The following is a 23,046-nucleotide window of genomic DNA, read 5'->3' as shown; positions in this document are numbered from 1 at the left end:
AACTTAATTTTGACTCCAGGTAGAGTGCTCTCATCCATTGTGCCCCCTAGCTGCCTTTTGGTGGAAAATAACTGCATCATAGAGGAAGCTTCAAATAGGGGAGATAAAAGGATATGAGACTTAAAAAAAAATGTTGCAGCCAGTTATCTGGGACTGGGATGGATGGAAGACAATGTGGACTTAGGAGTGGGGATCATTCCATTTCACTGATCAATTACTGGTATTGATCCCCTTTCCCTTCCCCCACCTACTTTTTGTTTGTAAGGATTGAGGGAGGGGCAAAGAGGAAAGATTAGAGGATATGGAGAAAACCTAATTCTCAAAATAATGGGATGAATCCACCTTTTAAAAAAATGAGGGGGCAGCTAGGTGGCACAGTGGATAAAGCACTGGCCCTGGATTCAGGAGGACCTGAGTTCAAATCCGGCCTCAGACACTTGACACTTACTAGCTGTGTGACCCTGGGCAAGTCACTTAATGCTCATTGCTCTGCAAAAAAAAAAAAAAAAAAAAAGAGCCGAATGCATTAGAAAGCAGAACCAGACAACACGTTGTTCATAAAAAATACCTTTGACACAAAGATTTCCACTTTGTGCCCTTTGACCCCAAGATAACCACTAGAATTGTAAATCCAAAGGATCACAGAAAGATGAAAAAGATCCATTTCAACAGGAAATTATAGCTGCTGTTTTTTTGCTATTGCAAACATCCAGATTCAAATGCCTATGCAGCCTTAATATTACAAGTCATACTATACAAAAATTAAAAGAGAAACAGCTCCTCAGCCTCTCCCAGCTATAGGAAGGAGATGTGATTTTCACCAAACAAGAGAGAGGCAATTCCAAAGGATAAAAAGATAACTGTGATTACTTGAAACAAAAAACTTCTGAACAAAAAACACTGAGGCATCTAAGAGCAAAAGGGAATGTTGAAACCTCTTGGTAACAAAATTTCTCTGTGAAGGGTTGTCTGTATCCTAGACATAGAAACAATTTAGATACATAGGTGTGTGTGTAAACATAGGCTCAAACATACCCTCGTGTGTGCATATGCACCACATATTTCTACTCCTTCTCTTAGCTTCATTTTCACCCCCAGACTTTCCCTTTCCTCTCCAGGTCAGGGAACAAGAACCAGATCAAAGCCCACTGCTCCTGTGCCAGGATGAGGAGTGTCAGTCTATGCCCCAAGGCCCCACTCCCCAGCCCAGTCACTTTTTCCTCCACATTGCAGGGCCCTGTCAACCACTCCCCAGTGGGAGATAAGGGCCAGGAGGGCGGACCTTTGCTAAAAAAGAAATGCCAGAAGGCTCTTTCAGGATCTGGGCCATGGGTTTCTAGCTAGCTTCCCCGCCCCCAACAGCAATCCCACATTCAGGCCTTCTCTGGCCTCCATGCCCTGATCAGTCTTGAGGGTGCCCAGGACCAAGATACCCTGCTTTCTGCTCCTCTCCCCTTCCCATTAGGACCCAGCTTTTGAGGGGCAGAGAGGGAAACAGTGGGACCCTCAGGGGATGGATTTCCGGCGGCAGCCAAGCCCCTGCTCTTAGAGGGAGGGGTGGAGGTGTGTCTAAGGGAGTAGAGGAGAGGTTTATAAGCCCGGTGTCCTGACTGCCTGGCCTCGGTGCCCCCATAGGATCCAGCTGTTTTCCAGGGACAGACTGGCCCTTAGGGAAGATAACGAGATAGAGGGATAGGACCCCTCAGTGTTCAGAATGGGGTGTGGCGGGTCAAGAATGGAGACCGGCCAGGGCAGTAAAGGCTGTCAGGTTCTGGGCAAGTTAAGTGGGGGTGCACGAGTCTGGGCTCCAGGCTGCAGGGAGAACGGGGGCGGGGTGAGGACATGGGGGAAGGGGATGCCTGGGAGAGGCGGGGGGCCGTAGGGTGGCACATCCTGGTGAGGAAGAAGAGGCGTGGAGCAGGCGGAGCTGGAAGAAGGCCAGGGGGTTCTGCTGAGGAGGGGAAGGGAAGGAGGGGGACAAGTGCTGGAGGCCTGGGAAAGGAGGAGCTCTCAGAGAGGACCAGCCTGGGGGGTGTGGCCGGGGTGGAATACGAGCCCTGGGGTGGAGTCTGGGGGCCCGGGAGGAGGGAGAGGGGAAGAAAGGGGCCATCCCATTGGCCGAGGCGTTCCACGTGACGGAGGGCAGGGCCTGGGGAGGAGAGGCAGCCTGGGGCCTGGGGGGCGGGGCAGGGGGGGGGCTCTGGGGACTAGGAGGACCCTCCCAGCGTGGGCGGGCAGAAAACCGGAACTGGAGACTGAGATCTCTCTACCTCCTCCCCCCGGACCGAGATCTCTGTCTTCTGAAAACCATCTCTGCACATGCTAGTCCCAGGTAGGTCTGAACCCCCAAACCCCACTTCTGCTGGCTGCCATCTCCATCGTGGCCCATCTTCCCCATCTGACCCCTTGGTGAGGGTCAGCCAGGCTGGCCAGGAGCAGGCCTCCTAATTGGGCCTGGCTCTCTGGTCTGCCCCTTGCCTCTGCTTCATGTTGAGGCTCCCCTCACATCCCCAAGGTCCTGGGGTGCCATTCCCACTGTTACCGTTGGGCAGCTGACCGACCTTCCCATGTCACCCACAGTATCAGGTGGAGGGAGAGCTCTGAGTAAGGAGTCATTGAGACTCTGCCTGGTCTCCTCCCATTTGGGACCCCAAGCTCTTCCTACTTCTGGGGTCTCAGTGGGAGGATGGGGGAGGGGCAGGAGGCCAAAGACAAGGAGTCTCCTCCTGCTCAGACCAAGTTCACTTCCAAGCCGGACCCTCCCTGCTCCCCTCTTTGGAAGTGCTCTGAGGCTCTAAGCTCTATGATTCCGGGCAGGTCAGCATCCAGCCTAGGAAGAGAAAGCAAAGTCAATGTCTCCCCAACACCAAGATCCTTCTCCTTCCCCAGGTCAGCCTGCAGACAACCAAAGGCTATTCCAAGGAGAGAGCCTGGAGCCAGAGAGAATGACCCCGGGGACCCAGAGACCCCCATCCCAGGTGAGTGCAGCCCATCCACAGACCTGACCATCGTCAGCTAAGGGGGAATCCAGCAGAGCCAAGGAAGCTTTATCCTGTCAGATGGAAGTTGTCCTGTGCCGTGCTGTCAGCAGAGCAGACATGGTCCCCCTGGTTCTGCTCATTTCCTTCTGCCTCAGACCACCCCACTCTTCCCTGCTCTCTCTGAATCCCTCTCACTTGTCATTCTTAGGTCCAGTCAATGAGCATTTAGACAGGGGCTCCTCTGTGCCAAGCACTGTGCCAACCTACTGGGGATGCAAAGGAAGGTTCCAACAATAACAGGCCCTGCCCTCAAGGGGCTCACAGTCTAATGGGGGAGACAGTGTGTCAGCAGCTGGGTCCACAGAAGGTCTCTACAGTATGGATGGGAGGCAGCCTCAGAGGGCAGGCTGGAGCAGGGTCAGGGACCAGGAAAAGCTTGTGTTCAGAAGGTGAGATGTGAGCTGAGAAGGGAAGGAAGCCAGGAGGGGCAGGGGAGGAGGAAGGACACTCCAGGCATGAGAGACAGCCACTGGAAGGGCACAGCATCAGGGATGGAGGGCCTTGGTCAAGGATCAGCCAGGAGGCCAGTGTCCTTGGGCCAGAGAAGAGGCGGGGGAGAGGGAGGTGCAAGAAAACTGGAAAGGGGCTTGGGGCTGGTGCTGTGGTGTCTGTTCTGTGCCGGGAGCCTTAGAAATATTAAATCATTTGATCCTGTGGGGAGAATTGTCAGGGTCCTTGCCAGGGACATGCAGAATAAGGGAACACAGGTGGAAGCCAGACAGGTACATGGCAGGTTGTTGATCCACTCAAGAGTGACGGACACTTGGTTCCTGTGATCTCACAGCTCACATGTTATATGTATGTGTGTGTGTACGTGTACATATACATGTTTGTGTATGTGTACATATACATATAGATGTATATGTGTGCAAATAGAGCTTTATCCCTATCTACATATCTGTCCTCCATCTCTGTGTCTGTCTGTCTTCCTTAGCTCCTTGACCCAGGGTCCTTAAGCAGGGAAAGGAATGGAAAACAGACCCCCCCAAAAAAAAGAAAGAAAGAAAGAAAGAGGATACTTCCACCCTTCAAAGGCCTTTAGCAGCTAGGTGGCACAGCTCACAGCATGCTGGCCTGGAGTCAGGAAGACTGAGTTCAAATCCAGCCTCAAGACACTCACTAACTGTGTGACCCTAGGCTTAACCTACCAACTTAACCCTGTTTGCCTCAGTTTTCTCATCTGTAGAATGGGCTGGAGAAGGAAGTGGCAAACCATTCCAGTATCTTTGCCAAGAAAATCCCAAATGGGGTCAGGAAGATTTGGATAGGACTGAAAAGACATCAACAGCAGGATCTTCTTAGACAATCAGCTGGTGTTAATTAGCCTTTGTTAAGGGCTCTTCTTTGCCCTATTTGGTTGGATCAAAGGAAGGGGGTGAGGTCCTCGGTCTCTTCCTAGTCCTGTGAATTTTCTTTTTGTAATATGGGGCTGAGGGAGGTACTGAAGGAGACATTCAGTGCCTGTCTATGAGGCATCAGGCTTAAGGCCAAGAATTAAAATAGACCAAATGGAGTCAGGTTGGTTTTCCCCAAACTTCACTATGGACACGCTTCCCTGTGAGGTAGGTGCCCTTACTATCTTATTTCACATTGAAGAAACTGAGGCAAACAGTGCCTATGGGTCTTGCCTAGAATCACATAGCTAGTAAGTGTTTGAGGCTAGATTTGAACTCAGCTATTCCTGATTCCAGGCCCAGCATTCTATCCCCAGAGTTAGCATATTCCTATACTTAGGGAAAGGTTTTGCCCCCTCATTTGGAAAGTACCTGGTTCCCCTGAAAAAGAAAGAAGAGTGGTTGAAGTATTTTTTTTTTTGGCCAGGCAATGAGGGTTAAGTGACTTGCCCAGGGTCACACAGCCAGTAAGTGTCAAGTGTCTGAGACCAGATTTGAATTCAGGTCCTCCTGAATCCAAGGCCAGTGCTTTATCCACTGCATCACCTAGCTACCCCCTGAAGTATTTTTCAAAATTCCTAGAAGGGAACAGATTTTGAGAAAGAAACACAGAAAAGTGGAACATCTTAGAAAGGAAAAGGTTGAAATTATCATATGTATTCAATATATCAACTGTTGCCCTTTGCCTCAGGTTCCTTCTCTGTAAGAATGAGGGTAACAATAGCACCACTTTCCAAAGTTGTTTTCAGGCTCATTCAATCAGTACTGGTCAAGGGCCTACTATGTGCCCAACATTCCGTTAAGCCCTGGAGACTGGGAGGAAAAAAGACAGTCTCTTCCCTCAAGGAGGACACAATCTAATGGGGTTGACAACATGTAAACAACTATATACAAAGTTATGAATATACAGGATAAACAGGAAATAATTAACTGAAGGAAGACAGGAGGATTCAGAGAGGGTGGGGAAGGCTTCCTGTAGAAGATAAGATTTTCACTGCAACTTGGAGGCATCCAGGAGGCAGAAATGAGGAGGCAGAGAATTCCAGCCAAGTTGGGAATCCAGAGAAAATGTCTGGAGCCTGGAGATGGGGCATCTTTGCTGGCATAACCAGGAGGTCAGTGTCATTGGAGGAAAGACACCCAGTGCTGAGGATAAGGTGGGAGAAGGATGAAAAAGCAGGTGATGTCTAGGTCGTGATGCATGTTGAAGGCAGGAGAATTTGGTATCTCATCCTGGAGGTGATAGGGAGCCACTGGGGTTTATAGAGTAGGGGAGTAACATGGTAGGCCCAGCAATTTAGGCACTTTAGTCTGTTGGCTAATTGGAGGATGCATTGGAATGAGGAGTGTCTGGAAGTAGACTGACCCACCAGGAGGCTGCTGTAAGAGTCCAAGGGTAAGGTGATGAGGGCTTGCCCCAAGGTGGTTGCAGTATCAGCAGAGGAGGGGGTAGATTGGAGAGATATTGTCCAGGTGGCATCAACAGTACTGGCGAAGGGGGCAGCTAGGTGGAGCAGTGGATAAAGTGCCGGCCCTGGATTCAGGAGTACCTGAGTTCAAATCCGGCCTCAGACACTTGACACTTACTAGCTGTGTGACCCTGGGCAAGTCACTTAATCCCCATTGCCCCGCAAAAAACAAAAAAAACAAAAAACAGTACTGGCGACAGGTTGGATAAAAGGGATGAGAGATAGGAGTCAAGGATGGCACTTCAGTTGTGAGTTTGAGGGACTGGGAGCATGGTGTTGCCCTGACAGTGATATGGAAGGGGGAGGTGGGGGGGGGGGCTTTAGGGAGAAAGATAATGAGCTCCATTTTGGCTGTACTGAGTTAAACGTATCTCTGAGACATCTACTGAGGATGTCTGAAAGGAAGTTGGAGAGGCAGCTCAGGGTAAATGGCCTCAATTTTCAAAACAAAACAAAATAAAAGGCAAGACACTTAGATGAGGGAGTTTGTGTAGCCAAGGGTCAATGAACACAACTTCTTAGAGAGTTTATTAATGGTTTGTTCAGTTTTTCCCCTAAAATGGGCCTGTTTAAGGATTTTATTTGCTCTTCAATTAACCTGGACAATTTGTATTTTTGTAAATATTCATCCATTTCATTTAGATTGTCAACTTTATTGGCATACAGTTGGGCAAAATAGCTTCTAATTATTGCTTTAATTTCTACTTCATTGGTAATGAAATCACCCCTTTCATTATGGATACTAGTAATTTGGTTTTCTTCTTTCTTTTTTTAAATCAAATGATCCAAAGGTTAATCTATCTTATTGGTTTTTTCATAAAACCAGCTCTTAGTTTTATTGATTAATACTATAGTTTTCTTGCCTTCAATTTTATTAATTTCTCCTTTGATTTTTCAGGATTTCTGATTTAGTATTTAATTGGGGATTTTTAATTTGTTCTTTTTCTAGCTTTTTTAGTTGCATGCCCAATTCATTGATCTCCTCTTTCTCTTTTGTATTCACATAAGCATTTAGAGATATAAAATTTCCCCTAAGCACTGCTTTGGCTGCATCCCATAGATTTTGGTATGTTGTCTCATTATTGTCATTCTCTTGGATGAAGTTATTGATTGTTTCTATGATTTGTTGTTTGACCCACTCATTCTTTAGGATGAGATTGGTTAGTTTCCAATTAATTTTCAGTCTACATGTAATTTTTGTTGCATCATGACCTGAGAAGGATACATTTACTATTTCTACCTTTCTACATTAAACTATGAGGTTTTTGTGTCCTAATACATGGTCAATTTTTAGTATGTGGCATGTACTGCTGAGAAAAAGGTATATTCCTTTCTATCCCCATTCAGTTTTCTCCAGATATCTATCATATCTAACTTTTCTAATATCCTAGTTACCTCTTTAACTCCTTTCTTATTTATTTTGTGGTTAGATTTATCTAATTCTGAGAGGGGAAGGTTCAGATTCCCCACTAGTATAGTTGTGCTAGTTCCTCTTGTAACTCATTTAACTTCTCCTCTAAGAATTTGGATGCTATACCACTTGGTGCATACTTGTTTAGTATTGATATTACTTCATTATCTATCATATCTTTAAGCAAGATATAGTTTCCTTCCTTATCTCTTTTAATTAGATCTATCTTTGCTTTTATATTTTCTGAGATAAGAATTGCTACCTATGCTTTTTTGAAGTCAGCTGAAGCATAATATATTCTGCTCCAACCTTCTACCTTTACTCTGTGTGTATCTCTCTTCTTCAGATGTGTTTCTTGTAAACAACATATTGTAGGATTCTGATTTTAATCTACTCTGCTATACTCTTCCATCTTATGGGAGAATTCATGCCATTCACATTCACAGTTAATATTATTAACTGTTTATTTCCCTCCACCCTCTTTTCCCCTTGTACTCTTTCCCACCTTCTTTCACCCTATTCCTCTTCACCAGCATTTTGCTTCTGACTCCTGCCTCCCCCAATCTACCCTCCTTTTTATCAGCCCCCCTCCTTTTTCTTTACCCTTTTCCCCCCTCTTCTGCCCTCCCTTCTCTCAATACCACTCTTTTCTCCTTCCCCTTTTGTTTCCTTAAGGAGTAAGTTAATTCCTTTATACAAATGGGAGTGTATTTTATTCCCTCCTTGAAAGAACTCTGATAAGAGTAAGTTTGAAACAACGCTCACCACTCCCTTCTTTCCCTCTATTGCAATGGGTTCTTTTGGGGCCTCTTCATATGATGTAATTAACTCCATTCCACCCTCCCCCTTTCTCTCCTCCCCCTAGTCTTCTTTTATTCTGCCCCTTAAGTTTCTTTATATCATCACATCAAAGTCAATTTAATAACAATACCTTAACAGAGATACAGATGCCAAGAGTTAAAAGTATTATCTTCCCTTACAGGTATGTAAGCAGTTTAACCTCATTGAAGAACCTTTCCCCACCAATGCCCCTTGTTTACCTCTTTTTTTTTTTTTTGGTGGGGCAATGAGGGTTAAGTGAGTTGTGCAGGTTCACACAGCAAATGTCAAGTGTCCGGATTTCAACTTAGATACTTCTGAATCCAGGGCCAGTGCTTTATCCACCATGCCACCTAGCTGCCCCCTTGTTTACCTTTTTATATTTCTCTTGAGTCTTGTATTTGGAGATCAGATTTTCTGTTCAGTTCTAGTCTTTTTCTCAGGAAGCCTTGGAAGTCCCCTATTTCATTGAATGTCCATGTTTTCCTGAAAGAGAATGATTAATTTTGCTGGGTAGTTGATTATGGGTTGTAATCCAAGCTCCTTTGCCTTCCTGAATTTCAGATTACAAGCCCTGCCATCCTTTAATGTTGAAGCTGCCAGGTCCTGTGCAATCCTAACTGTGGCTCCATGATATTTAAATGGTTTTGTAATGATTGGAATGACGCCACCTACTGGAGACTTGCTGTGGAGAGCTCCACCATGAGGAAAATGCCTCAGAGGCATTGTGGCTTTTCCTTGGCATCAGGAAATGACGTTTGCTCATGGGTGCTGTCTATCAAGTCTATCAGCCAATCAACTGGAGGAGCTTCCTATGGTCTGGGAGGAGACAGGAAGGAGGAAAGGGAGCCTGCGCAGAGAGCGTGGGCTTTTTGGGCTTCCGGACTTGATGGTGGTGGCGGCAGAGGACTTCACAGGAAATTTGAGGAAAGATAGGAATGCCAGGCTGTTAGAATTCTGTTCTCAATCTTTTTCTTTCTATTTTCCAATAAACCCTTAAAAACCTAAACTCGTTTTATCAGTGATTTTTAGTCAGTTTCCCCCAAACTGGGGGAACACATTAGAATCCACATTTAGAATCTTAAATTACACAGTTTCTTTCTGGCTGCTTGTTGTATTTTCTCCCTCACCTGATAATTCTGGAATTTCGCTACAATATTCCTTGAAGTTTTCCTTTTGGGGTCTCTTTCAGGAGGTGATAGGTGGATCCTTTCAATGATGATTTTATCTTCTGGTTCTGCAATTTCAGGGCTGTTCTCCTTGATAATTTCCTGGAATATGTGTCTAGACTCTTTTCCTGATCTTTCACATAGTCCAATAATTCTCAGATTATCTCTCCTAGATCTTTTTTCCAAATCAGTTCTTTTTCCAATGAGATATTTTACAATTTTTTCAGTCTTTTGATTCTGCTTGACAGATTCTTGGTGTCTCATGCTGTTATTAGTTTCCATCTGCCAAATGTTAATTTTTAAGGCATTATTTTCCTCAGTAATCTTTGGTACCTCTATTTCCATTTGGCCAATTTTTTCTCCCATTTGACAATTTTTTTCGCTCATTTGGCCAATTGTATTTTTTAAGGAATTGTTTTCCTCAGTCAATTTTTGTGATTCTTTTTGCAGTATAACTCTCATTTCTCTCAATTCTTTTTCCATTTTTTCTTCTACCTCTCTCATTTGTTTTGTTCTTTTCTGGTGGGGCAGTGTAGGTTAAGTGACTTGCCCAGGGTCACACAGCTAGTAAGTGTTAAGTGTCTGAGGCCGGATTTGAACTCAGATACTCCTGACTCCAGGGTCGGTGCTCTATCCACTGTGCCTCCTAGCTGTCCCTGCTTACTACTTTTTTTTTTTTTTTTGGTGAGGCAGTTGGGGTTAAGTGACTTGCCCAGGGTCACACAGCTGGTAAGTGTGCTTACTACTTTTTGAGATAAGATCTCTCTGCCTTCTCTTGGAGTTGAGATGTGCCCAGATGCTTGGTTGATGTGATGTAGACTGATGGAAGGTTCACTCAGCTGAGGCTGGTTGTAGAAATCTGCCAGTGACCTACAGAGATGATAATTCAATTCATCCAACAGGGAGAGTGTGCAGGGAGCCTTGGGGAAAAATATTCACCAGTCTAGGTTGTGATGTGGTACCTGGGCCATCAAAGGAGACTTGAAAAATATGCTCAGCCATGTGGGAGGTAATGCAGGAGAGAGAACCCCCCCCACCCCAAAAAGGAGAGAGGATCCTGGAGGAGAGAGAGGAGGGTCAGCCTTGTCATCTGAAGACGAGAGCTTTGTTAGAACTGAGAAGATACCATCAGATTTGGTACTGAAGAGATCAATGGGACATTTAGAGAGAACACTTTCAGGAGACTGAAGAGGAAAGCCAGTCTGTAAGGGAGTGAGGAGTGAGAGACAGAGGAAAATGGAGTTCAGGCAGAGTTTTGAAGGAGTTTGGCTTAGAAAAAGTTGTGAGACAGAATGATAACTCAAGGGATGGTTAGGGTTTAGTGAAGGGTTCCTTAAGAGTAGTAGAGGGCAGCTAGGTGGCGCAGTGGATAGAGCACCGGCCCTGGAGTCAGGAGTACCTGAGTTCAAATCTGGCCTCAGACACTTAACACTTACTAGCTGTGTGACCCTGGGCAAGTCACTTAACCCAAATTGCCTCACTAAAAAAAAAAAAAGAGAGAGAGAGTAGTAGAGGCAGGTGTGTTTGAATTTAGCAGGAAAGTAACCAACTGATAGTGATAGGTCAAAATTTGAGAGGAAAAGGGCAGGGATGATTGAGGGAAGACACTGTTGGAGAAGACAGGATTGAATGCCCTTGTACCAAACTGGCCTTAGCAAAGACAAGGGCTCCCACTTTCGTAAAGTGTTCAGGCAAGAAGCCACTGTAAGATTACATGAAGAGGGTTTGAGAAGGAGAGAATGCAAGCTGTTATTCAACCTACACTCAGTGCCTCCAATATGTCAGACACTCTGCTTACTGGTGGCATGCAAAGAGGAAAATAGCAGTTCCTGTCCTCAGGGGGTTTCCAGTCCAAGGGGAGAGAAATCTGGGTGCTTGTACTCAGCTATGTACAAACAAGCTATAGACAGGTTAATGGGATATAATTAATCTTTTTTGGGGGGGGGGGCAGAGCAATGACCGTTAAGTGACTTGCCCAGAGTCACACAGCTAGTAAGTGTCAACTGTGTGAGGCCAGATTTGAACTCAGGTCCTCCTGAATGCACGGCTGGTGCTTTATCCACTGTACCATCTAGCTGCCCCAATGGGATATAATTAAAAGAATGAAGTACCTAGAATGAAGAGGATCTGGGAAAGGCTTCCTGTAGGAGGTGGGATTTTAGTTGAGACTTGAAGGAATCCAGGAGGCAGAGAATTCCAGCCATTTTAAAGAGCCAGAGAAGATGCCTGGAGCTTGGATATATGGAGTGTCTTCTTTCTGGCATAAGAAGGAGGCCAGTGTCATAGGATCAGAGTAGGTAGCAGGAAGTAAGATGTAAGAAAACTGAAAGGGAGGTGATTTTAAGGTCATGGTGGGCTTTTAAAGTCAAATTTGATACTCAGATGGGATTGTTTGGGTAGACAGTGGTCTACAGTAGACAGTTTCTGCCATGTGCCAGGCACTCTGCTAAGGCCTAGGGGTTCCCATACAAAAGAATGAAGATTGTTCTTGCCCTCAGGGAGCTTCTATTTTAAGGGGGAAACAAAACACAAGGAAGTTTTAAAAGGTTGGGAGAGAACACCAGACCTTGGCTCATGGAGAATTCCAAAGTCCCCAAATAGTGTTCTAATCAGAGACTGAGAGGGTAGAGATGAGGTAAATACTGAGGCTGATGAGATGTTACAGGATGCAGAACTCATCCTGGTCATCAGCTTCTTGGGGAACAATGGAGAAGTCTGACAGAGACGTTCCAAGGTAGAGGAGCCAGGTGAGGAGTGAGGAGATGGGTGAGCTGAGCTCTTGGCTTACATGGAGGTGTGGAGGTCATGGCATCATCCCATGGTGGTGGAGGATGGATGTGGGAGGATGGAGAAAGAAACAAGTTGGGAATAGCTCTGTTGAGAGTAGGTTAGAGAATCAATTAGAGATCAATTGTTAATCAATAAAAGGACTGCCTTCCTACAGTAATTGCCCACACTAAGAATAAATACTATGCAGTGAAGAATCATGACTCAAAAAACCCTAAAGAAAAGGAAAACTTTGTAAATTCCTGGGAATCTCAAAAACATAGAGAGAAAGAACAAATTCTTTGATGTTTTTTTTCCAGAAATTTTGCAATAGTAATAGAGGAAGCTAAAAGTGAGATAAAGAGTAGAATAAGAGTTTAAGTCAATGTCTTAAAGAAGAAATCCAAATGATGAATAAATGAAAATCCAGTTTTATCCACATGGCAGAAAATATTACTAATAGAACCAAATAACAGAATTATTGGATAAGGGGAGTGAAATACAGAAGTCAAGGATGACACCCAAGTTATAAGCTTGTGGCACTTGAAAATAATATAATCTCTGAGAAAGTAGATCAAATCATTCTACTAGAAATGGAAGAAAATTAAATGGAAGACCATCAAAGACCATGTGCAATGGCTAATCATGGGGTCTATAGGCAGCAGATTGGAAAAATAGATGGCTCCTTACAGGAATCAAAGGATTAACAGATGAGGCCCATCTCTTGTGGCCATCAGTTTGCCTCAACTCATTCTCTTGACTCTTGATCCCCAGCATTCTAGAGTTCTAGGGATCTATTTCAGTAGTTTATTCCTCATAAATACTCTGTCAGTATCTTTTTTGGGAATTAGCTCATAGTTAGCCCATCATTGTTACTTAATTCTATGTAACTAAACATGAAAATTAAAGAACAGGTGCCATTACAAGGGAAGGCAAACATACAGCAAAGACAGAAGCTGTTTTGTGTATGACACATCATACCTTGTGTCACCTCATGCCCTCAATAGAACAATACATACCTCTTCTTCACTTGACTGAAAATAGTTCTGTGCCACTCAGTTCAGCCCAGATTGTGAGCACTATTTCTTAAGACTCCTTCATGCTTTCATCTCACTGACACTTTATTTCAGCCTTTCAGGAAATTAAGTAGAAAGTGCCTTTTCTTTGCTCTCTCTTCAGTGACCACAGGTAACCTTCCCCTCTGGAATACCCAGGACTTGCCGGCTTCTCACAAACCCGTCATAGAATTTTCTTAAGATTTCACTTATGACACTTCTCATGAGGAGGGATTTCACCTCACCTTCTCTCTTTCTCCACAGACTCTCATCCCTCACTGGTAGAGCACATACTTTCTCTGTGATTTCATAGGGAGAAACATTCAGTAGTAAGATATTTCTCCAGCTTTTATTATTCCTACATCATTGTCACTTCAAATATAAAATGCTTTTCTCAACTTGCATTGGGCTCTTAATGACTATGGTTTCAAGTATTGGCTCTGGCACTCTTAAAGGTGATAGGCGTTTGGGGCAAACCTCTTCTTTGCTTCCTGCTTGAGGTGGATGAGGGTTGGACTAGATGAATTCTGGAGTCTCTCTGCTCAATTTTGTGATTTTTGATGTTTTAGGAGTCGGTGACATTCAAGGATGTAGTTGTGCACTTCACCCTGGAGGAGTGGTGCCTGTTGGACCATTCTCAGAAAAAGCTGTACAAGGAGGTCATGCTGGACAATGTACAGACCCTTCTCTCTGTGGGTAAGGACCTTTGCCTCTGGTAACTCTGAATCTGCCATCAAAGCAGCGTCTTCATTCCCTACCTGCCGGGCAGGGTTTGAGCCTCTCTCAGTTATTTGAAAGGCAGAAGTGCTGGTGTCTCCACAGGCCCCTTCTGCTGCCTGGCTTTCCTGTGACAGGTCTTTGAATTATGTGAGGGGAAGCTGGCATTTCCTTTGTTCCACACAAAGTTGCCAGTATTAGAGAATCTCTGATTCAGAGCTCCTTGTAGAGGTAATGTGCAGTGTAACCTCTAACTGGAGGTGAATTTTGTCTGCGAAATCTCTCACAACTGTTTATGCAGTTTTTCCCTGAAGATGGGCAGTGAAGGGAAATCCTCTAATAGCCAAGGCCTCCCTTTCTCTTTAAGAAGGGTATAGAATTTAGAAAGGTCTTCTTGTTAACAAGCATCACTTTGTAGCTCATTGCTCCTAATCCTGCCTAGTGTTGTGTCTGAGATTCAACAATGAGATAAACTGAAGCACTTCTCGGCAAGATCACCTTTGTTAGCAAGGGAATGCTGCCTGCCAGTAAAATGGACCATTGCTCTACCTCTGGCCAAAGATCCCAAACAGACAGCTCCCCTTTTATAGGTTTTGGGGAACACAGAGCAAAGAACAGAACAGGGAGATCACATCATGGGATTGAAGAGAGAATCATTGTTTGTAGAGCTGAAGCACAGGGAACAATATGATTGATTGGTGATGAGGGCCTAGCAGCAATCTCCCCCTTCTTCCCTGTGACTAAGAAGAGGTCATTGTTGGGAGCACCTGCTTAGGTCTCAGAGGCAACAGAGTGGCCTTTTGGACAGCAAATGAGACATGGTTGAAGGATGGCTTGGTGTCCTAGATATTAAAGTCAGCACCCTAGTATTCATATGCATCCCTCAGGAATGGTTAACTTCCTTGAGCCAACAATGTATCAGTGATTGGCAGGAGAGCTGGATTTTAAAAGATAACCCATTAAAGACCAGCTGGATTCTGAACTAAGTTCACAGAGAAAGACTCATGACCCAAGCAATTAAAGGACAAAAGCTTTTACTGGACAAAATCAATTCATTGTCCATAGACTTAATAAATAAATGATGCTAAACCAATTTATTCTCCTCACTAGTATAATCCGCTACTTTATTCTCCTTCATTGTTCCCTTTAATTGCTGCACATGTGCTTTGTAAAACAGGGGAGGCTATAAGCATTTGTATATACCTACTATGTGCCAGGCATTGTAGTCATTTCTTTTTTTTTTTTTTTTTAGTGAGGCAATTGGGGTTAAGTGATTTGCCCAGGGTCACACAGCTAGTAAGTGTTAAGTCTGAGGTTGGATTTGAACTCAGGTACTCCTGACTCCAGGGCTGGTGCTCTATCCACTGTGCCTCCTAACTGCCCCCATTGTAGTCATTTCTAAGTATTTTCTCATTTGATCCTCACAACATCTCTGATTTTAGTACTGTCATCCCCATTCTATAGCTGAGGAAACTGAGGCAAACAAAAGTGAAGTCATTTGCCCAGAGCCACACAGCTCCTCAGTGTCTGAGGCTGGACTTGACATTAAGCCTTCCTGATTCCAGGCCCAGGGCTCTTACCACTGCATTTCCAGCTGCTTCTAATTGCTACAATATGGAGAACCTGTGAAAGAGGTGGCCAGAGATGGGATTTTCTGATTGCCAACTGCATGATCCCATGATCCCCCCTCCAAAGATCCCAACAACCATTACCATGGAAACCCTCTTTGAAGAATCCTGGGAACCATCCTGTGGTCCTTGCTTGCCCCTCCCCACTGCCTGAAGAGGCCCACATTCCACATTTCTCCCCATCCTCATCCTTTCCTCATTCCCCATGCCTAGGGCTTCCAGTTTCCAGAGAAGACCTGACCTCTTCTCAGGAAGGGGGAGCACCATGGCTTCTGGAGCCAAAAGGCCCAAGGCACCTTAGTCCAGGTGAGTGAGAGATTGTTGTGTTGTAGCGAAGGGAGTGCTAGCCTTGGGGACAGGCAGACCTAATGTGGAAATTCCTTTTTAGATGCTTTATAGCAACACGTTCCAGGGGAAGTCACTGACCTTCTGAGCCTTGCTTTCCCCATCTGTAAAACAAGGTGTTTATACTCCATGGCCTTTCAGTTTCCTTCCAGTGATAAGTCTATGATCGTGTGTAGGTCACTCCTTGGAACTTTGGGGCACAGAACTCTCCTGAAATCATTCAAAAAGGGCTGCAGGTCTCAAGTCAACAAACCTTTATTAAGCACCTGCTTTGTTCCAGGACCTGTGCTTGGCACCAGGGATACAAAGAAAGAGTGAGAAAATAATTATTAACCAGTATATGGGGAAATTCAGCTTCCCCTTTTTGTTACTTGCTGTCAGGCAGACTCACTGTGCCCCTTGGGACCACACCCAGGTAATAGCCAGCCTGCTGGCCTGGTCTGAGCAGGGTCCAAATTCTTTGGATTCTAATCCAGCCAACAGTTCAGTCCTTCAGACCTGATAAAATCCACCTTCAAATACCTGAAGCAGTTGGATCTGATTGATGGAAAATGACCTGCCTCTTACTGAAAAGGGAAAAAAACCTGGAAAAGTAGCCCTGCAGTCTCCTTGAGAGCGTCTCTTTCTCTGTCTATCTCTCTGTTTGTCTTTCTTTCTGTAGGTCTGTCTCTCTTACTCTCAAAACCTTAAGAACCTAGAAGCTCCTTGGTCAATCCCTTACTAGTAGAAAGTGATAAAATCATAATATGTTTGCTCAAAACTGGTGTCTCTTATAAATATTTTACCTGTAAAAAAAAGGGACAAGCTCTGCTCTGAAGGTCTTCACAGTCTAGTAGGGAAGACAACATGCCAACAACTATGAATAACCCCTTATACGCAGGATGAATTGCAGCCAATCAGGAGAGGGAAGCCCCCTTGGCTAAGGAGGCCTGGAGAAGACTTATTGTAGAATGAGGGATTGTAGGTGGGACTTGGGGGAAGCCAGAGTAAGCAGGAGGGGCAGCAGAGAGAACATGGAGTCAGCAGATGGAATGTCCTGGTCCAGATAGAGAGGAGGCCTGTACCACTGATTATTGAACATGTGGAGGGGAGTCAGTGAAAGAAGACTGGAAAGGGAGGAGAGGGGCAGGTGATGAAGGACTGAACAGCCAAGCAGAGGACTCTATATGTGGTCCTTGTGATGGGGAGCCAAGGAGTTTATGGAGTAGGCAGTGACATGAAGAGAGGAACATTTTATTTAGGAAGGTGAGTTTGACAGCTGGAGGGGGGATTGAGTGGATGGGGGAGAGATTTGCTATGCTATGGTGAGGCTAACAAGGAGACTCTTGCAATAGTATCTCAGATATGAGGTAATTGAGGCCTGAACTAAGAAAGATGCAATATTGGGAGGGAAGGGGATATTACCTGGATGCTTGGAAGCAATCTGATGTCAGATTGAGAAGGAATTTGTTGCTCTTAGAATTGGAGTTGGATATAATCATAGCATGAACACCCAAACCATTGCAAGTCTGCCTGATCATGACATTTTGGAATCAATGAAGAAAAATTCTAGAAAATACATGGATAGGGGCAGCTAGGTGGCACAGTGGCTCTGGATTCAGGAGGACCTGAGTTCAAATCCAGCCTCAGACACTTGACACTTACTAGCTGTGTGACCCTGGGCAAGTCACTTAACCTTCATTGCCGCACAAAAAGGAAAAGGCAGGGGTATGTGTGGGGGAGGAGAAAATACATTGATAATGGCTATCCTAAATAAGTGATAGACTAAAACAGATTCTATTCTACCTTGGGAAAAATTTTTTTAAATGGCTGGTAGTCATGTTTTGGTCTGAGACCTAGAAATTGAAAAAAAAATAGATTTGAAATGGTGTACTAGGGTAGTTTTTATACTTAGTGTTTTAATAAATAATGAGGGGCAGCTAGGTGGTGAAGTGGATAAAGCACTGGCCCTGGAGTCAGGAGAACCTGAGTTCAAATGCGGCCTTAGATACTTAACACATACTAGCTGTGTGACCCTAGGCAAGTCACTTAACCCCAATTGCCTCACCAAATAAATAATGAAAATTGTGCAAATTTAATATATCCTCAGCAAATAGCAAAATATCTATCAATTTTAATAGAATATAAGAGAATTCAGTTGGAACACTGAATGTTATTACATGAGAATTAAAAATAAGAAACCTATTTCCCAACAGTCTGTGAAACTGATGAATGACCATATGATCATATGATCATTCATCAAATCTGAGCAATACAAAAAAACAGGAAGATTACCTGAGATTGATAACATAAAAAGTAATTTTTAAAAGGGATTTATAAAAGGTATTAAAAAAGGGGGGGGGGGATAGCACTAGGTGGCACAGTGGATAGAGCACGGGCCCTGGAGTCAGGAGTACCTGAGTTCAAATCTGGCCTCAGACACTTAACACTTACTAGCTGTGTGACCCTAGGCAAGTCACTTAACCCCAATTGCCTCACTAAAAAAAAAAAGGTATTGACATTGAAATGGAGAAAGGCCATTTAGTACTGATGAAGAAGCACATCTAGTCACAGGGGCTGTAGGATGTTTATTAATGGCTTACTGTGAATTTCAGCTAATATCATATTCCTGTGATTCTGCCTGTTTACATTTTAAACTTCTTTTTGCCTGGGGAAGTAGAATAACATTTGGTTTCTTTTCTGACATTAAAGGGGAAATGATATATTTATATGTATATGTGTCTGTGTGCATATATATATATATATGTTTATTTGTTTCTTCAGATGCAGTGACCTGGCTTAAAGTGAAAGAGATGAGTACAATCTTGAGCATTTCTGTGGAAGAATCTGGCCAGCTAAGATTCATGAGTGACAGTCCCTATGACTTCAATGTTAGAGAAATCTATGACTCTGATATCAAGATGGATAAAAATCCAAAGAATTCATGTGAATTTGATGAAGTTGGAAAGAGATTCATACAATATTCCGTCCTATATCACTGTGAGACAGTGTCCCCAAGGAATAACTGTTTTGAGTACAGTAAATATAGGGAATGCTTTACTGAACAGATAGAAGTTATTCAGTCCCATGAGAAGTCTCCTGAAATACAACTGCATCAAGGTAATCAACAGAAAATGACTTTCAGCTTGAATTCAGACCTCAGTGGACATCAGAAAAGTGATATTGGCAAAAAGTTTCATCTATGTAATGAAGGAAGGAAGGCCTTCAGCCAGAACTCTAAACTCATTACTCACCAGAAAACTCACATTAGAAAGGAGCCTGATGAATGTAATGAAGGTGGAACAACCTTATCCCTTCACTCATCTCTTCCTTACCATCCTAGATTTAATATTGGAGAGAAAACATATACATGTAATCAGTGTGAGAAGGCCTTTCATTTGCACTCAGATCTTGTTAAACATCAGAAGATCCATACTGGAGAGAAACCTTATAAATGTAATCAATGTGGAAAATCTTTTACTCATAGTTCCAATCTTTCTGTACATCAGAGAATCCACACAAAAAAGAATCCTTTTGGACATAATCAGGGTGAAAATGCTTCCCAATGGAACTCCAATCTTGCTTCCCATCAGAGAATCCACAAAGGAGAGAAAGCTTATGAATGTAATCAGTGTGGGAAGACTTTCAGCTACAACTGTAGTCTTGCTGTCCATCAGAGAATCCACACAGGAGAGAAACCTTATGAATGTAATCAGTGTGGAAAGACTTTCAGCTACAACTGCAGTCTTGCTGTCCATCAGAGAATCCACACAGGAGAGAAACCTTATGAATGTAATCAATGTGGAAAAGCTTTCACTCATAGCTCCAATCTTTCTGTACATCAGAGAATCCACAAAAAAAGGAATCAGTGTAAAAATGCTTCCCAGTGGAACTTTAATCTTGCTTCCCATCAGAGAATCCACACTGGAAAGAAATCTTATGAATGTAATCAATGTGGAAAGACTTTCCGACAGAACTCCCATCTTGCTGCCCATCAGGCAATCCACACTGGTAAGAAACCTTATGAATGTAATCAATGTGGAAAGACTTTTCGACAGAACTCCAATCTTATTAGACATCGGAGACTACATACTGGAGAGAAACCTTATAAATGTAATCAATGTGGAAAGGCTTTCAAACAGAGTTCCAGTCTTTCTAAACATCAGAGACTCCATACTGGAGAGAAACCTTATGAATGTAATCAGTGTGGGAAGACTTTCCGACAGAACTCTAATCTTAATACACATCAGAGAATCCATAGTGGAGAGAAACCTTATGAATGTAATCATTGTGGAAAGACTTTCCGAACAACATCCCAACTTGCCACTCATCAGAGAATGCACACTGGAGAGAAACCTTATAAATGTAATCAATGTGGAAAGGCTTTTACAAGGAGGTCTGATCTAGCTATACATCAAAGAACCCACACTGGAGAGAAACCTTATGAATGTAATCAATGTGGAAAAGCTTTCACTCGGAGCTTCAATCTTTCTGTACATCAGAGAATCCACTCAAAAAAAAATCCTTATGGACATAATCAGTGTAAAAATGCTTCCCAATGTAACTCCAGTCTTGCTTCCCATCAGAGAATCCACAGTGGAAAGAAACCTTATGAATGTAATCAGTGCGGAATGACTTTCACAAACAACTCCAGTCTTGCTATACATCAGAGAATCCATAGTGGAGAGAAACCTCATGAATGTAATCAATGTGGAAAGGCTTTCAAACAGAATTCCAGTCTTGCTAAACATCAGAGACTCCATACTGGAGAGAAACCTTATGAATGTAATCAGTGTGGGAAGACTTTCCGACAGAAATCCAATCTTAATACACATCAGAGAATCCATAGTGGAGAGAAACCTTATGAATGTAATCAATGTGGAAAAGCTTTTACAAGGAGGTCTGATCTAGCTACACATCAGAGAACCCACACTGGAGAGAAACCTTATGAATGTAATCAGTGTGGGAAGACTTTCAGCTACAATTCCAGTCTTGTTATCCATCAGAGAATCCACACAGGAGAGAGACCTTATGAATGTAATCAATGTGGAAAGGGTTTTACTCAGAGATCCAATCTTTCTGTACATCAGAGAATCCACAGAAAAGAGAATCCCTGGGGTAGCTAGGTGGCACAGTGGATAAAGCACTGGCCTTGGATTCAAGAGGACCTGAGTTCAAATCCAGCCTCAGACACTTGACACTTAACTAGCTGTGTGACTCTGGGAAAGTCACTTAACCCTCATTGCCCTGGCAAAAAAAGAAAGGAAGGAAGGAAGGAAAGGAGCATCCCTGTCTACATAAGCAATATGAAAATGCGGTCTACTGGAATTCCAATCTTGTTGCACATCAATCAGAGAATACACACTAGAGAGAAACCTTATGAACATAATCAATAAGGAAAGGTTTTCTTATTTCATTACAATCTTGCTGAACATAAAAGAATCCACACTGCAGAGAAAGCTGATTGTAATGAATGTGGAAAGGCTCTGCTACAGAGCTGCAGTCTTGGGGAACATCTAAGACTCCATTGTACAGAGAAACTTCTTGAGTGTCATGAACGTGGCAGGTGCTTTAGTTATCAATTCTAAGTCTACTGAACTTGATATAATCCATACTGGGGAGAATCTTTAGAATATTTCTCATCAGAGCATTCGTACTGGAGAAAAGTCATATTAGTATAATGAGGAAAGGCATTGAGATGAAGTACAGAGCTTGTTCCACATAAGAAAAATCATTCTAATGCAGAGCTCTAGATTGGGTCACTGTCAGAAGCCCTTCAGACAGAGATCATCTCTTTACATCAGAGGATTCATATTGGACAGAAAACTTATACATGTTCTCAAAGGGGGATGTGCTTTACTCTGCAAGAGCAATATCAGTAGACAACAGAGTATTCATATTGGAATGAAGGCCTATGAAAGCAATGATTATGGAAAGGTCTTCCTTGACCTAGAGGTCCTACTTGATTGTATCTTAGAGAATTCATGCTAGAGATGAAACTTTTAGATCGAATGAACAAGAGGTCTCTTATTGCAGCACAGACTTGATACATTTCCCAATATAGAGACCTCAATAGATAGCATAGATTTCCTACTGTGCAAAAAGTCCTGTAATTGGAATAGTTTTTGTCATTACTCCTTAATATTTCATGGAATTCATGTCGCTATTATTTCAGCCATTTCCCTATTGATCAGTACTTACTTTGTATCCTGTTCTTTGTTGGCTAAAGAAAAGTCCTTACATAAATATTTTGGTATCTGTTAGATATCTATTTCTGTCATGCTTTCTTCTTTTTGTGTGTGTGGGGGAAGTGGGGGGGGGGATAGGGGTTAAGTGACTTGACTAGGGTCACACAGCTAGTAAGTGTCAAGTATCTGAAGCCAGATCTGAATTCAGGTCCTCCTGATTCCAGGGTCAGTGCTCTATCCACTGCAGCACCTAGTTGTCCCTTGTCATGCTTTCCTTCAGCAACTAGGTAGTGCAGTAGATAGTTTGCTATGCCTGGAAGCACAAGTCCTGAGTTCAAATTTGGTCTCTGAAATTTAGTACCTCCATTATTACCCTTGGCAAGTCATTTGACTACTTCTTGCCTGAGTTTTCCCATCTGTAGAATGTGGATAATAAGAGCACCTGTGAGCCTCCAATTAGACAACATTTGTAAAATGTTCTCAAAGATTTAAATCACTATGGAAATGATTATTATTTCTTGGGTCTCATAATGACATCAGTAGGCTGAACATATGGATAGCTGAGTCACTTTTGTTTTAATTCAAATTCCAAACAGTGTAGATAAAGGCATTTCTTGTAAAGGATAGAACCCTGGGTGTGGAATCAAGAGGGTTTTGATTCAAATCCTGACTCGGGTATTCTGTAGCTCTTTAACTCTGGACAAGGGACAATCTCTACTTGCTTAGCTTTGCTCATCTCTAGAATGAGATTGGCCCCAGCTTCTATGGTCCCTTCCAGCTCTAAAGATGTGTTCTCCTCAAAAGTCCATTCATCTTGGAGCAGCTAGGTGGTGCAGTGGATAGAGCACCAGCCCTGGATTCAGGAGGACCTGAGTTCAAATTTGACCTCAGACACTTTATACACTTACTAGCTGTGTGACCCTGGGCAATTCACCTTACCAAAAAAAAAAGTCCATTCACCTGTCTCTCTCCACATCCTCTTCCAATATTCTAGGAAGGAGGCCCAGCAACACCAAATCTGAAGCTGTACTAGCAGTAGTCATCCAGACTATTTTGTCCTACTTA

General features: G+C 43.4%; 1 protein-coding gene across 2 annotated transcripts; it reads left to right on the top strand.

Moving 5' to 3' along the window:
• Positions 1–2,200: 2,200 nt before the first annotated feature.
• LOC122749282 (zinc finger protein 665-like) lies at positions 2,201–21,697 on the top strand. Of its 2 annotated transcripts, XM_043995558.1 has the most exons (5): positions 2,201–2,332; positions 2,890–2,978; positions 13,694–13,820; positions 15,683–15,775; positions 18,578–21,697. In XM_043995558.1, exons 1-5 carry the CDS (start codon positions 2,320–2,322, stop codon positions 20,917–20,919), a joined length of 2,664 nt encoding a protein of 887 aa, XP_043851493.1. In that variant the 5' UTR covers positions 2,201–2,319; the 3' UTR covers positions 20,920–21,697. The 2 variants fall into 2 exon arrangements, with proteins under 2 accessions (XP_043851493.1, XP_043851494.1); XM_043995559.1 differs by lacking the exon at positions 15,683–15,775.
• The last annotated feature ends 1,349 nt before the right edge of the window (positions 21,698–23,046 follow it).

Source organism: Dromiciops gliroides, chromosome 3, assembly GCF_019393635.1.
Source record: "Dromiciops gliroides isolate mDroGli1 chromosome 3, mDroGli1.pri, whole genome shotgun sequence".
NCBI lineage: Eukaryota > Metazoa > Chordata > Mammalia > Microbiotheria > Microbiotheriidae > Dromiciops > Dromiciops gliroides.
Note: the sequence above shows the minus strand (reverse complement) of the source record. Positions and strands in the feature narration are given on the sequence as shown.